General features: G+C 37.7%; 3 protein-coding genes and 5 non-coding genes across 8 annotated transcripts; all 8 read right to left on the bottom strand.

Moving 5' to 3' along the window:
• Positions 1–163: 163 nt before the first annotated feature.
• Positions 164–287, bottom strand: LOC111829786. The gene has a single exon (XR_002833142.1). It is a non-coding gene; the product is annotated as a small nucleolar RNA SNORD14 (small nucleolar RNA).
• A 41-nt stretch (positions 288–328) lies between these two features.
• Positions 329–451, bottom strand: LOC111829785. Its single transcript, XR_002833141.1, has one exon. It is a non-coding gene; the product is annotated as a small nucleolar RNA SNORD14 (small nucleolar RNA).
• A 47-nt stretch (positions 452–498) lies between these two features.
• On the bottom strand, positions 499–622 carry LOC111829783. Its single transcript, XR_002833140.1, has one exon. It is a non-coding gene; the product is annotated as a small nucleolar RNA SNORD14 (small nucleolar RNA).
• A 22-nt stretch (positions 623–644) lies between these two features.
• LOC111829774 lies at positions 645–748 on the bottom strand. Its single transcript, XR_002833131.1, has one exon. It is a non-coding gene; the product is annotated as a small nucleolar RNA snoR99 (small nucleolar RNA).
• Positions 749–846: 98 nt separating this feature from the next.
• Positions 847–969, bottom strand: LOC111829782. The gene has a single exon (XR_002833139.1). It is a non-coding gene; the product is annotated as a small nucleolar RNA SNORD14 (small nucleolar RNA).
• Positions 970–1,384: 415 nt separating this feature from the next.
• Positions 1,385–5,976, bottom strand: LOC17880774 (ribonucleoside-diphosphate reductase large subunit). The gene is made up of 17 exons (XM_006283064.2): positions 5,501–5,976; positions 5,198–5,259; positions 5,020–5,107; positions 4,656–4,919; positions 4,324–4,564; positions 4,150–4,226; positions 3,892–4,062; positions 3,709–3,801; positions 3,480–3,629; positions 3,309–3,395; positions 3,054–3,218; positions 2,850–2,969; positions 2,558–2,760; positions 2,319–2,468; positions 2,086–2,233; positions 1,822–1,905; positions 1,385–1,738 (listed from the first exon to the last, which is right to left on the bottom strand). The coding sequence occupies exons 1-17, from the start codon at positions 5,726–5,728 to the stop codon at positions 1,622–1,624; spliced, it is 2,448 nt and encodes an 815-aa protein (XP_006283126.1). The 5' UTR covers positions 5,729–5,976; the 3' UTR covers positions 1,385–1,621.
• A 746-nt stretch (positions 5,977–6,722) lies between these two features.
• Positions 6,723–7,349, bottom strand: LOC17879799. The gene has a single exon (XM_006285158.2). The coding sequence runs from the start codon at positions 7,294–7,296 to the stop codon at positions 6,886–6,888; it is 411 nt and encodes a 136-aa protein (XP_006285220.1). The 5' UTR covers positions 7,297–7,349; the 3' UTR covers positions 6,723–6,885.
• A 646-nt stretch (positions 7,350–7,995) lies between these two features.
• On the bottom strand, positions 7,996–13,868 carry LOC17878579 (cellulose synthase A catalytic subunit 2 [UDP-forming]). The gene is made up of 13 exons (XM_006282980.2): positions 13,035–13,868; positions 12,162–12,548; positions 11,972–12,074; positions 11,687–11,876; positions 11,325–11,591; positions 10,893–11,238; positions 10,652–10,789; positions 10,378–10,503; positions 10,079–10,291; positions 9,716–9,986; positions 9,438–9,634; positions 9,007–9,357; positions 7,996–8,917 (listed from the first exon to the last, which is right to left on the bottom strand). Exons 1-13 carry the CDS (start codon positions 13,113–13,115, stop codon positions 8,333–8,335), a joined length of 3,255 nt encoding a protein of 1,084 aa, XP_006283042.1. The 5' UTR covers positions 13,116–13,868; the 3' UTR covers positions 7,996–8,332.
• Between the last annotated feature and the right edge of the window lie 876 nt (positions 13,869–14,744).

Below are 14,744 nucleotides of genomic sequence, written 5' to 3'. Positions count from 1 at the left end.
ACACTGCTCATTACAATTATACTAAAATTACAAGAACAATCTTCATCCAATAGCCAGAACCTATAGCACCAGTGTCAAAGGAATATACCTGCAAAATTCAAAACAGACAAAATAGAAAATAACATAAAAGAACAAATGCAAATTAAACAATGGAGTTAATAAAGATCTCAGACATCCAAGGAAGGATAAAAGCTGCATTAGCTCTCAAGCCCGGCGAAAGGCGAAAGCTTTAGACGGCCACTGCGAATGTTTTGAGAAACAAGCCTTAATATTTATCATCATTGATCTTTTCAGCACACATAAACTTTAAAACATGAACATAAAGATCGGTTTCAGACATCCAAGGAAGGATAAAAGCTGCATTAGCTCTCAAGCCTGGCGAAAGGCGAAAGCTTTAGGCGGCCACTGCGAATGTTTTGAGAAACAAGCCTTGGTTTTATCCTCATCAACCGTAAAGAAACAACAAAATCAAAAAATTAAAACCAAATCTAAAATCGTGGTCTCAGACATCCAAGGAAGGATAAGAACATCATAAGCTCTCAAGCCCGGCGAAAGGCGAAAGCCTTAGGCGGCCACTGCGAATGTTTTGAGAAACAAGCCTTAATGTTTATCATCATCGACCAAAAAAAAAATAAAACAGTGACGAGTTTCCCATCTTATAATGATCAGCAAGAAACCAAATTAAGACTGCTGACAAAGTGACAGATGGATTAAGATATAAGGGACTTTGTTAAATCCTATCAAGCACTAAGAGAAATCAATTCTGCTAATGAGACATTGTTAAACTCGGTCCCAAATCTAAAACCCTAGCTGAGAAAACAATGACAATGGAAGCAAGATTTCAAAAGTTTCAGACATCCAAGGAAGGATAAAGCAGCATCAACTCTCAAGCCTGGCGAAAGGCGAAAGCTCTTAGGCGGCCACTGCGAATGTTTGAGAAACAAGCCTTTGGATTTATCATCATCAACATAATTAAACAGCAAAACTCTAAGCTAAAGCTATCAGACCTACATCATAAGATCTAGACGACTACTACAACAACACATTGATAAGAATCGGACAGACGAAGAAAAGATAACCATAGAGAACTACTCCGAATTCAAGGTTTTGGGTTTATTTTGAGTGTTACAGAGGAGGATGTCTTTATATAATGTGATAGAAGAGGCGTCCGATGATTAGGGTTTTGTTATTGCTGACACGATCAACGGTGCAGATCTATCGATTTTATTTTCTCCTTTTCCGTTTTTATTTTTTTCCTATTTTAATTGTGCTCGGGGGCGTTAGTAGAACAATCGAGATGTTTACGGTAAGAATGAATGGGCTTTTATTGTTTCTTTTTTAATTTGGTCCAACAAATTTGGTGTATTTATTTTGGGTTTCAAAACGGGCTTATAACAAATTCATAAATGACCTTGGGCAACTTCTTTATCAAGAACGCTCAAACGATCCTCAGCCTCTTTATTCGAAGAGTACGAGATTTGTTAACTTACTACTACTACACACCCCGATAACAAGACAACGTTAAAGACTTCGACTAAATTGTACTTGACACTATACAGACCACCAGACGGTAAGTAAGAAAAAGACGATTTTGGATCAACTTTCAATTGTTTGTCTTTTTCTAACTTCCACAAGAGAGACACTCCTCCGGACTTGTCAAAGAGCAAACCATCTGTGCCATCTTAGTCTCGTTGTCTTCTTCTGTTGCTTCTTTGTCTTCAGTGACAGTAGCCTTCTCCTGCATAAGAACCCACCAGACAGAATTCACAGGCTGTCTAAGTAACAACAAATTCACACAATGACACAAAACTGTTGTTTTACCTTAAGCATTGTTGTGTCAACTGTGAATTTAATTGCATCCGCTGCACCACGCGATCGCAGGTAATACATTCCCGTTTTCAAACCCTTTTAGTATTCACAACAATATCAATAATGAGACAGAGTTAATACAAATCAAGACTAGACTATGAGGAAGTGAGTTTCATGAATAATTCAGGTTATACAAGCGATACAACTGAACATATCTACTTGCAAGTGCAATCATACTGACCATTTTCAGAATGCGTAAAAAAGATAAGTTGTTACCTTTTTCCAAGCGTAAAAGTGCAAGGAAGTGAGTTTTGCAAAGTTGGGTTTCTCCATGTGTATATTCAAACTTTGGCTTTGATCTATAAAGCATCCACGATCTACAGCCATGTCCACCACTGTCCTCTGCTTAATCTCCCAGACAGTCCTGAGTCATTTTGCAAGAGGGCACACAGGTTAACGTCTATGAACACTGATTAATAAGGACATAACAAAACAAGGAAGTGCTATACCTGTAAATCGATTTCAAGTCATCAGGTATCCCGGAGACATTTATGATCGAACCATTCTCATTTATTATCTTGTTTTTCAGTGTAGGAGACCAGAGTCCCATATCAGTCAAGTCATGAAGAAGATGCTTGTTCACTACTACGAATTCACCACTGAAAAGACAATATCTATACTATTAAGCCTGTGGAGAATACCAGAAACATAATTTGTGGAGCTATTTTATTTTGCTTGAAGACCATACCTCAAGACTCTACGACTATAAATGTTTGAGGTATAAGGTTCAAAACACTCATTGTTCCCAAGAATCTGGCTGGTTGAAGCAGTTGGCATTGGTGCCACTAGAAGAGAATTTCGGATTCCATTCTTCGAAATCATACCTCTGAGGGCAGCCCAGTCCCAGCGGTCCGAAGGAATGACACTCCACATATCAGGTTGAAGAATTCCCTGAAAGTACATACACCGCAAAGCAATTATGAATAAGAATTTATGACAATGTTGTAAATTATCGAAAAAAGCTGGTTGTGAATAAATACCTTACTCACAGGACTTCCATGGTAAGTTTCATATGTACCTTCCTTAGTAGCAATCTCTGAAGATGACTTGAGTGCATGATAGTATATGGTTTCAAATATGTCTTTGTTCAGTTGTTGAGCCTGGGAATCATTCAAAAGAACTTATTCAGAAAAGAGATCAAAACTACTTTGAAAAGTTGAATAACTTATGAGAAGTAAGTTCACCTCAGGGGAATCAAATGGCATTCCGAGAAGGATAAATGCATCTGCAAGACCTTGTACACCTATACCAATGGGCCTATGTCGCATGTTTGAGGTTTTTGCAGTCTCCAAAGGATAATGATTCACATCTATAATTTTGTTAAGATTAACAGTAACAGTGGCAGTCACCTGATGAAAAAAATATTAAGAAAAAGAAGTCAATCAAACAGCTCATACATTAAAAGTTGACAAAATGAACCAAGGTAGTCAAGTATTAACCTCTGCTAACTTATCAAAATCAAAGTAACGACTCTTTGAGCCCAAACTGCCTACAACTTTAGATGGATGCGAGTCCAAAGGGATGTCCTGATGTGCAATGTAAAAAATGTCAAGAGTTATGAGCTAAGTGACCAAACAAAATCAAAATCAAAGAACACTTTTGCGACTCACCTTCTCTCTTACAAACCGGGGTAAGGCAATAGATGCAAGATTACACACAGCTGTTTCTGTTGGACTTGTGTATTCAATGATTTCGGTGCATAAGTTGGAAGACTTTATGGTACCCAGATTTTGTTGATTGCTTTTCCTGTTACACGAATCCTATGGAAGAGACTCAAAAATCAAAAGTGGGAACCACAGAAAACATGTATATACACAGGATCTAACAACTGTTTCTTACCTTAAAAAGCATGTATGGTGTCCCTGTTTCTACTTGGGACGTCAAAATTTCGTACCACAGCTGTTGTGCCTGGATAACCTTCTTGGCCTTACCCTAAAGATACAAACAGAGATGCTTCACAAAACTGGCATTGAAACAATAGAAATTCGAAAGGAAGCAGTAAATCCAAAGATGATCATTCACCTCATTCTCATACTGAGTGTACAATTTCTCAAATTCGGCACCCCAACAATCTGCCAAACCTGGAGCCTCATTAGGGCAAAACAGTGACCACTTTCCATCAGTCTGGACCCTCTCCATGAAAAGATCTGGTATCCAAAGACCATAAAACAAGTCTCTAGCCCTGTGTTCCTCCTGAAATGGAAAAAAATTCTATTGTGAGCTATCTAAGTAAATTATATTATGGGGCAAATGAGTAATATTTTTTTAGTGTAACTGTACCTTTCCATGATTCTTACGGAGTTCCAGAAAGTCAAAAATGTCAGCATGCCAAGGCTCCAGGTATATGGCAAAGGCTCCTTCATTAATTGCAAATTATTTACATAAGAAAATCTAAACAACAATTACTTCAGAAACAATCAAGAAAATAATAGCAAAGTATCCTGAAATGCACACCTTTCCTCTTGCCTCCTCCTTGGTCAACATAACGAGCAGTATCATTGAATACCCGCAGCATTGGAACGATACCATTAGATGCTCCGTTTGTGCCACGAATGTAACTTCCAGTTGCACGGATGTTGTGAACTGATACACCAATACCCCCTGCTGATTTGCTTATAACAGCACACTCTTTCAACGTGTCATATATTCCCTCGATGCTATCATCCTTCATGCAGATCAGAAAGCAGCTACTTAACTGCATATTCAAACATTTTCAAAAGCACATTAGTAAAACCATTGCAGATTGACGTATGGCTCTGATTCTAAATTTATTGTAGATACAATACTTGAGCCCTTGGTGTCCCTGAATTGAAGAGAGTAGGAGATGCATGAGTGAACCATCGCTGAGACATTAAATGGTACGTATTGATTGCGGAATCAATATCATCCTTGTGGATGCCAACAGAAACCCTCATCAGCATGTGTTGAGGCCTTTCAACCACTTTGCCTTGTACTTTTAAGAGATATGATCTTTCAAGCGTTTTAAATCCAAAGTAATCATATTCAAAATCGCGATCATAAACAATTTCACTGTCTAAGCGAGTACCATGCTGAAATTAACCAAAAGAAACACAATTCAACAAGAGAATAGAGGTATACAAAGCACAATTTCAACGATCAGACTGTGGGATGAGAACAAAAGATATTTACCTTCATAATGATCTCGAATACATCATCAGCAATTAAAGGAGCCTTGAGTCCAGAACCCTCATTGACATGATCGTACATGTCTCTAACCCTGAAAATTCCCAAAATCCATTGAAGTCAATAACACATATGAATAACTAGAGTCCATAAGAATATATGTGTAGATGAGCAGAACACTCACGTTTCAGAAAATGATCTCTTAGTGTTCTTGTGGAGACTGTATACAGCAATCCTAGCAGCAAGCTGGAATTATAAACATTGAAACATGTTAAATTATTTCCCAATGTCCAAAAACAAAAAAAAGAGTTGGAGCATAGCAACATCAATCAACAATCTGAGATCATCACTAAGATGCAATTCCGTATAATTCAACATGTGACATACGAAAACGTTAATCGGAAACTGATCTATCAAATTAAGAAAACACCGACAAGCCAAATCGAGTACTAAATAAAAAAGAGGGGAAAGAAAAAAATAGACTGACGGAGGCGTAATCGGGATGGTTGGTGGTCATAGCAGCAGCAGTCTCAGCGGCTAACTCATCGAGTTGAGTGGTGGTAACGCCTTTGTAGACACCAGCACAGACTTTCTGAGCCACGAGAACAGGGTCACAGTGATCGATACTTAGCCCATAGCTAAGCTTCTTTAGCCGCGCTGTGATTTTGTCGAAGTGAACCGTTTCCTTCTTCCCGTCGCGCTTCACAACGTACATTTTTTTCTTTCTCTATGAGGAATTCTATCGAACACTTGTTAGGCGTCTCAGAGTCTGATGACAGAGAATGGAATAAATGGGGATTTTGGTTTTTTCGAGTTTCAAAACTCTTCTATGATAGAATTCTACACTTGTGAATTGTGAACTCTTGACTCTCTCTCTCTCTCTCTTTTTAATGACCAAATTTTTTGACTTTTTTTTTCCTCCCGCGCAAAAGTTTCAGATTTCCCCGCCAGCTTCCGCAAGAAGGATCCATCGTATATTCAGTTAGGTGTTACACACAAAGCGTCCGTCCGTGATGTTCGTTTCGTTCGCATGGACCCAAATTATAAACTAACGTTTTTCAAGGAAAATTTGTTGTAACTTACGGAATTACTTATTCACAAACTAAGACGCTGGCAAAACCATAGAAATTATTCAAATGAATTAACTTATATATGTGATAGTGATATGCTTGATTAATTTATTTTTTTAAGAATTAACTAAATTTGGCTAATATTTTTATCAACAGTATCATATATTCTGTTTATCGATATTCTGCAGCATTTAGATCAGTAGATGTGACTTGTTATTCTTTGTTGGTTATTTTAGTATTAATTATTACTATATACTAAAGCCTTCTATAATCCAAACAAGATTATTGTATACGTGCGAGTTAAACATGATATATACCAAGGTTGAACACTATTATGTTATTTAATATGCATTTCCCGTAAGGCAATCGTTGTGACTTGTGAGAATCCAGACAAGATTTGTATACATGCTGCATGCATGCGAGTTCAAACATCACACACCAGTTAAAATTATAAGATCACAGCTTGAGCTATTTTGTTTGTGTCCGTCACTGCTTTAAACATATTTTCAGAAAACATTTTTGCCTTTTCTCAAACCTCAAATTTTGATCACGGTCTATTCATTTTGTTTTTATATGCATTAATTTACGTCTACTTTTGTTTTATAACAGGTCAGTCAATTAATGAGATTAATAATTACATTTTGTCAAACAAAATTTTCTGTTAAAATAGTTGCAAAGATTCACAATTCTTCTAGCACCTTCTCCTTAATTGTTCAACGCTACTAAAATATTTTACATAGAGAACCCATAAAGAAAGTAATCAAAAACACGCTTTAAACAAACATAATTAGCCATCGCGTCACTAGCCTCTCGTCATCTCCTTCGTGGCTCTGTAGATGCTCGCGAGAGACCGAAGCTTCTTCTGCTTCTTCTTATTTATCAATGCCTTCGTCTCCGTGATCGCCTTCATAAACCTCCGTCCGTCCGTAACATTCTTATTATTGATCCTCCAGACGCCGTCGTTCTGCTCCTCCCCGACCATGGAACTAACAACAGTTTCTTGTCTCTTGGTATTATAATCGCCTTCACAAGCGGAGACGCTCCAGGCAGTGCCAGTGCCGCTGCTACAGCTCAACGTATCGTCTTCGCTCAATTGCATTAGCTGCTTCGCCGCCTCCATCTCCGACTCGGAAAACGCAATTTCAGACGACTCTCCCGAAAAACCAATCTCCGACTCTCCCGGAAAACCAATCTCCTCCATTTGATTGATCATTTCTTGAATAGTTGATCCTCGATATCGAATTTATCTTGTCTCCCTTTTGACCACTTACGTGTATCCTTGTGTTTTATTTCTTTTTGTTTTTGTCGTCTATTATATAAAGAGTAGAAGGAAAAAAAAAAGGAAAACTATTAAACAAACACAAAGGAAAATTAAAAAAAAAAGGAAATTACAATGTCGGTTTGCAAGAAGAACGTGTCTTCTGAAAAAAAAAATTGCAACTTTCAGAGAAGAAGATAAATATTTAAAAAAATTAGATAAATACTAAAAGTTTTTTAAAAATATAAATCAAAAGGCTGATCTAGTGGAACAAGGTGTATTCTTAATTAATTGATCCTGAACCGTCAAAGCTATTGACCGACCTTTAGATTTTTTGGGTTTTTGTAGATCCAGCGGCTTGTGTGTGCCATGGTTTCCGAAGAGAGAGAGATGCGTTTGACTTCAATTATACGATTTGGTGGGGTCCATGCAAAAACCATTCCGGTTTCGAATATCGATAAGCCCACCATTATGCCACGTGTTATCATCTTAATCGCAGCAACATCCGATGTGGGACATTCGATTTTGGTTCAAAAACGATGCTTTATTTTAGTCCCGGTAGTAACAAACATACCGCAGCAACAAACCCAATTATAAATACAACATTACAACTGCAAAAAATAGTGTGTGCGTGTAGCTGTATTTATAAAAATATATAAAAAACACTACAATCCATTATTATTACTATTAACAAAGTGTACTGTATGATCCTTATTCTATTTTACAATAATTAAATAAAACGTACAATGTGAAAGAAAAATAAATAAAACAAACAACTCTATTAGTATAATAACATGAATTAATTTAGGAGGGGGAACAAAAAACAAAAAAAAAAGTTTTAAAAACTTGTAAAAACTGCACATCTTTGTTCTAGAACACACACTTGCTCATTGCATCCACCAAAACAGTACACATCATCCATCCATCCATCCATACATCTGCTTCCCAAAGCTCCAACACATTTCTTCTTTCTTCTTCTCTCAGACTCTTGTTAGTTTCCACAATTCAGACCACATATCTCCAACACTGGTCCACCTTTCGCCACAAACGGGTTCACTCTAACCCACAATAGCGTCAAGATCGATGCTAGTAGAATAGACCACACCACTATTATCGTTGGCATTCTATCTTGTTTCCCAAGCATCCCCTTGAGGAACGGGTATAAATGCACAATCACCCACAGTGCGAAGAACAGCCTCCCAAACAGAGGTCCCCAAGAGTCATACCCATTGCTGATCGCATCCGATACCCCTACAATCACTCCTATGATGTTTATGATCAAAAGTGTTGTCGGAGGAATCAACAAAGTTGTCCACTTGAAGATGTATAGCTCCGAGAATGCTCCATCGTCTGCTGCTTTTGAGGTGACTGTGAAATTCGTGTCAACTCCAGCTAGAACTTTGAGCAATCCTTGAAACAGAGCAAACAGATGCGAAGAGGCCCCTCCGATCACCCAAAATTGCTCGTTTCTCCACCAATCATCGATCCCTACACGTCCCCATTGCATTTCGAGGATTCCAGTTACTGCTATGGATATGAACATGAGCATGAAGAGAATACCTGCGTAGTTGCTTATCTGTCAAAACAAAACACACTACATTTAGAAAAATCTTCAAACTGCATAAAACCAAACCAAAAATGCAGAGGTTATTATAGTTATAGTACCTCTGGGACGATGAATTTCCCGGTGAGTAAACAGACTGCCGGGAGAGAACAGTAGACGATCAGTGGAAGTGAAGTCCAAGGATAGACAACAGAGTTGATGTAAGAGAATCTCTCCAACCATTTTAATCCACCACCATAACCATACCATATCGGACAATGTCTGCTCAAGAAAATCTCAACAGAGCCAAGAGCCCATCGTAGAACTTGATGAAGACGATCCGACAAGTTAATCGGAGCAGACCCTTTAAAAGCTGCACGCTTTGGCATACAATACACAGATCTCCATCCATGGCAATGCATCTTGAAACCAGTCAAGATATCTTCAGTAACCGATCCATAAATCCACCCGATCTGCATGTCATTATTAGCATGAATGAGATCACAAGAACCTCTGTAGTTGAATTTGGAAACTTTGTAATGTTTTTTTTTACCTCTTTTCCCCATTCGGTTTTATCTTCGTATCCGCAGCTAATAACTTGAATGGCTTCTCTCAACAAACACGCGGGGCTTGCGTTCCTTGGGACTCCACCGTTTTGTAGAACAGCAGAGGCAACAAAAACCGGAGATTGTCCAAACTTCTTCTCCAATTTTAATTGTGCTGCTTCAGATCTCTTCTCAACATTTGACACTAATAATTAAAAATAGCTAATTAGACTTTCACCAAGATAGAAACCAAACAAGAAATGTTTTTTTTTTCTCCGTCTTTTACCTGGGACAATGACCCCTTCTGCAATGTTCTCTAGTGCGTGAATCTGCTTTGAAGTCTCCTTAACACTATTTTTCTTATCTTTAGCTTTCGTTTTACTCTTCTTTCTCAACCCACAACACAAACAACACCATTTAGGCCAACAGTTGCAGGTTTTGCCTGGTGGCTTCTTCTTCTTTGGTGCATCAAAACCATAAAGAGCTTGTCTTCTAAAGACACAACCTGTCCCAACATAAATCGGTCCTTGTATCCCATCAAGACCTTTCATATTAATCTGTTTTCACAAAAAAAAATGATCGAATGAGAATATTGGAAGAGCAGCAAAACATAGAAAGAAACAGAGAAAAATAACACAAGGACACATACATCAAAGAACACCACATTGCGATTTGAGTATCGATCATGTCTATCAATCCCATCAAACCTCTGTGGAAATTGAACATAACAAACTTTCTTTCCGGATTGCGGATCCATCATGAAACACATAGCTTCTCTAATTGCTTTGCTGTTGTTGATGTAGTGATCACAATCGACATTAAGAAGGTAAGGAGCGTTTGATAGAACAGCAGAGACTCGGATCTTCAAGAAAAAGTATAATGAGTTTTAGTTTACTTATACTCGGAAATGCGGAGAGATTGACAAATAAAGAACCACATTATCCTAACCAAGGAATTCATAGCTCCAGCTTTTTTATGGTGATCAAATCCAGGTCGCTTCTCACGAGAAACATAGACTAGTCGAGGTAACTCATTCCCATCCGTATCACGAACTCCACTATGTCCCAAGAACACCTGCCATTTTCGAAACTCTTAAAAAAACCTTCCGCTAAAGATATATTGAGAGCTTGAGGTGCTCATTCCAGTTTAACCAATCCAGAAAATCAAAGTTTAAGGGGAAATGAACAGCTTTCGTTTTATAAGAACAGAGTCATATCATTACCTGAATCATTCCAGGATGATCTCGGACGTTGTTTCCAGGCCAAGGAGTTCCATCTTGCATAGTCCAACCTTCCTCAGGCACTTTCTGTGCTGTAGCAACCAATGCATTTATCTTCACTTTAAATTCCTCATAATCTCTCTGCAGTAAACCGACAAACAAAAATACAAATCACATTCTTTAAACAAAATTTTTATTATCGTATATATGCACAAATGAAGAAGAGATAAAGCAGCAATGAAACCTTCATAGCACGACGCTCCCTAACAAAAGCAGGATGAACTTTGTTCTTCAAATAATCCATCTTCTGGGAAAAATACCACTCGGGAGCTCGTGGCTCGATATTGAACTTCTTACAAAAAGGAACCCATTTTCTAGCAAACTCAGCTGTATCAGAGAGAGCTTCAAATGTAAGCATCGCTGCCCCATCGTCTGATACATAACAAGCAACCTTATCCACAGGGTAATCAACAGCTAGAATCGAAAGAACAGTGTTTGCTGTGATCAACGGTGGCTCTTTCAGTGGATCCACTGTACTAACAAAAACATCAACAGGTGCTAATCCTGACGGTTTTCCTTCCTTCTCGTACCTAGTGAGAGAAAGAGAGTTTTAAAACTCTTCGGAAATGTAAAAAACGAATATTGCAGACAAGTAGTTTTTTCGAGTTTATGTTACCTGAGAGAGAGTCTATCAAGGTATGTTTCGCGTTCTATAGGATACCATTTAGGGAATTGATCAAGAATCCAAGAAACAGCGAACCATATTTCGCATATAACTGATGTTAACCATAATCCATATGCATCATTGACTGGATGAAGAATTCTATAATGAAAGAAAAGGCCAAGAATTGTGAGCCGGCACAGAATCAACATCCTATAAGGATTTATTCTGCTTGAACGAATCGGTAGCTTTCTTGAGAGAGGTTGTCTTCCTTCATCCATCCTGATTTAGCACCAAAAATGTTTATACAACAATAAGAAAACAAAACCACTGAACAAAAAAAGATGATGAGATTTTAACAAAACCATTGAACTTACATGGGCATTTCAGGATCATCCAGTTCGTCGTCATCATTGAAACCCCGACCATCTTTACCTCCTTCATGTTTAATGACCTGAAGTTTTTCGCCTTGCCGTTTCTTCCACACTTCCATACGGTCCTTCCAAGCAACACTTCCATATCCATATTCCGCAATATCTTTCTGAGGAACCATTGATCTTGCCTGTGCTGTAAAACAAACAAAAACCATTTCATAACTTATTAGAAGGTGAGCAGCAGATACATATAAAAATTAGCTAGGAGCCATAAAAGCAAACACATACGAGGTGCAGAAGAATCTGTATATGGTGCAGGATGGACTCGATTCCCATATCCCGTTGAAGGAGGCACGATAAGAGCATGTCGATCAGAGTACATATCAGCATCCTGGAAAAAAACATATATACATTATAAGAAAAAGAATCATCAAAGCAACAGCAACTTTAATGAAATAAGGAAATTTGGATTCCTCACCTCATCACAATAAGTCAAAAGGGGAATCTGAGAACCAGGTGGAGCTGAATCCAAACCACCACGACCAGTGTTAAGGCGTGAAGAGAGGGCGGCTTCAACGGCATGTTCAGGGTGCATCCCATGATCAAACTCATACTCAAGATCGTCAATGTCGTCTTCTTCATCATCATCTCCGTCAACGCGTGGACTACCTTTAATCCGTTTGTATCGGGTTTTGCACTGAGGGCAAGCTTGGTTGCCTTCTCTACGTTCATACTCATAGCAAGGTCTACAGACAGGGAAAGCGCATTCGTTGCACGCAACAAAGAGCTCACTGGTAACCGTTAATTCGATTTCATCTCCACAGATTTGACATGTTTGCCCACTCAATTCTTGTACTGATCGTATCTATATAACAAAAGTCACAAGAGCAAATGAAAACAGATGAGTCTTTAGTCAAATCCTAAAGATGATCTAGACTCAAAAAGAACAATAAAGTTGTCATTTTTACATAATTGAGACAGTTATTAGTAATTAGTATCCCATCTGAATCAGGTACAGAGCAATAAAGAGCAGCAGCTCAGATAAATCAAGAACATAATTTAAAAGAACAAAAAAAAAAAGACTTTGTATGAACTTATTGCTACTGCAACGACATTGAAGTCGGTACTCAGGACATCTCTGCCGACACGTATGAATCATGCAACAACACTTGAAGAAAAAAAAAAGAAAAACAGAACATGTGGGTTGCGGCATTACACCCCAGAAACTTTTAATCTCAGTAACCTCAGATCACAAAATTCCATCAAGATTATCATAATCTAGATCCCAAAAGGAAAACACATTTTTTTTATTGGTTAAAAATTCAGAGAAAAAGGAATGTGAAAATCTTACTCTGGCACTCTCATCGGCGTTAATCAGAACGAATTCGTTTCTGTTGTGAGAGCCAGCAATGAGGCGACCACCAGTATTCATGTCTTCTCCACCGGAATCAAAAACGAAACGTCTGTCTTGCTCAGAGACCTAGACCCGACCCGCCCGGATGATGGATCCAGACTGTTGAGCTCCCATTCCCATTACACACCCAGAGATTGAGAGAGCATGCAGTAGGGAAGACGAAATAGAAACCGAATCGGCGACAATAAATATTTATTGGAGTCGGGTATTTTTTTATATATGTATATTTATAGTAATAATTAAATAAAAAATAAAATGAAAAGAAGAAGAGATCCTCAAGGAGGGAAAAAAACCAAAGAGTCGCACTTTCTCGGAGACAGCTATCAGTCGACTCCACCAACAAGCAAAATATATATACTTGTATATCTAAAAAGAAAAGCTCTTTGGATTTAAGCGACTGATTCACTGATTCTAGAGAATTTTACAGACTGACAAAGGCAATGTTTTGTGTGTGTGTGTGTGATAGATAGATAAATTGAGAGAATGAGGAATGAGAGAGAAAAGAGAGAAGAGGATTCGGACGACACAACTACACAACCCAGACAGAGTTGTGTTAAAATGTGGACAGCAAATTGATCAGATCAATTATCAAATGCCTCTTTATACAAACACACACACCCAGAAAAAAAAGAGAAAACGAAATTTAATAAAATTAAGAGATGGAATTGAGATTGAAACAAATGTTTGTTTATATATAATAATAATGAACAAACAGAGACGTCACATAATAAGTGGGTCCAGGAGAAAACGACGATGGCGATGGTGGAGGTGGAGGTGGAGCTGGAGAGACTGTGAGCCCCCACCTTCTAAGAGTTGGTGCAAGGAAGAAGAAAACACTCACTCCAGGAACCAAAGGTTTTGAATTTGTATCACTTTACAGTGAGAAGAGATATTTTTCCCAGACCGGACGAAACTGAAATATATTTACCCGATAAATACGGATTCGGGTCCTCCTCGTGATCGGGTCCAGATATATGTCGTAGAATTTTTACAGCAATGTAATTTTAAGAAAGCCCCTCAAGTTATTGTTGTCTTCTATTGAACCCTACAACTTATTATTATTTTCTTACCAACCAGTTCACAGTTTTAATGTTACTGTAGTTCGTAAGTTAATAAATACAATGTACACACTCAAACTACCCAAAAAATATATATATATATATATATATACTAGCTCTTAAGAAAACAAAATTATTGGATTTTTTCTGGTTAGGGTAAATAATTGTTTTGAATGTCTAACTTTAATTGTTAATATGACTGGAAGGTCACAGTTATTTTGTTGTTGACAAAAAAAAATAAAAAATTTAGTTATTTTGTTAATAATTGGACCATTTATTATAAAACGTCCAAAGTTATTAGTATATGTTACACGTGAATAACGTAATTATGGAAAAAGGAAAACTAAAGTTTATAAGCTTTTATTTTGTTGTTTGTGAAGCTTCTAAGTAGGTAGTAGGTACAATTGCATAAGAATAATTTTAGATTGTATTAATTAAAATAATGTTTATGTAAATCCTCGGCCGTTGGATCAGTATCTTTTCCAAACCAACTATGAATAAACAATTTGTTTCTTTTTGAGTTTGACATTTATTACGTCAGAAAGATTAAAAATCTTGTCGGTGGCGTAACATTTTGTTTGAAACACTG

This window comes from Capsella rubella, unplaced genomic scaffold (assembly GCF_000375325.1).
Source record: "Capsella rubella cultivar Monte Gargano unplaced genomic scaffold, Caprub1_0 scaffold_7, whole genome shotgun sequence".
Taxonomy (NCBI): Eukaryota; Viridiplantae; Streptophyta; class Magnoliopsida; order Brassicales; family Brassicaceae; genus Capsella; species Capsella rubella.
The sequence above is the reverse complement of the archived record's forward strand: the minus strand, read 5'-3'. Positions and strand labels throughout refer to the sequence as shown.

What these genes read in the sequence shown, in the direction of transcription:
- LOC17880774 (XM_006283064.2), bottom strand. Translation starts at nt 5,728, where the DNA reads ATGTACGTTGTGAAGCGCGACGGGAAGAAGGAAACGGTTCACTTCGAC. An exon ending in CAGGGACACCAAGGGCTCAA is followed by an intron (nt 4,565 to 4,655) that starts GTATTGTATCTA and finishes TTGAATATGCAG; the next exon opens with TTAAGTAGCTGCTTTCTGAT. An exon ending in TCCGTAAGAATCATGGAAAG is followed by an intron (nt 4,063 to 4,149) that starts GTACAGTTACAC and finishes TTTCCATTTCAG; the next exon opens with GAGGAACACAGGGCTAGAGA.
- LOC17879799 (XM_006285158.2), bottom strand. Translation starts at nt 7,296, where the DNA reads ATGATCAATCAAATGGAGGAGATTGGTTTTCCGGGAGAGTCGGAGATT.
- LOC17878579 (XM_006282980.2), bottom strand. Translation starts at nt 13,115, where the DNA reads ATGAATACTGGTGGTCGCCTCATTGCTGGCTCTCACAACAGAAACGAA. An exon ending in ATCATCCTGGAATGATTCAG is followed by an intron (nt 10,504 to 10,651) that starts GTAATGATATGA and finishes CGAAAATGGCAG; the next exon opens with GTGTTCTTGGGACATAGTGG. An exon ending in AAACCGAATGGGGAAAAGAG is followed by an intron (nt 9,358 to 9,437) that starts GTAAAAAAAAAC and finishes AATGACATGCAG; the next exon opens with ATCGGGTGGATTTATGGATC.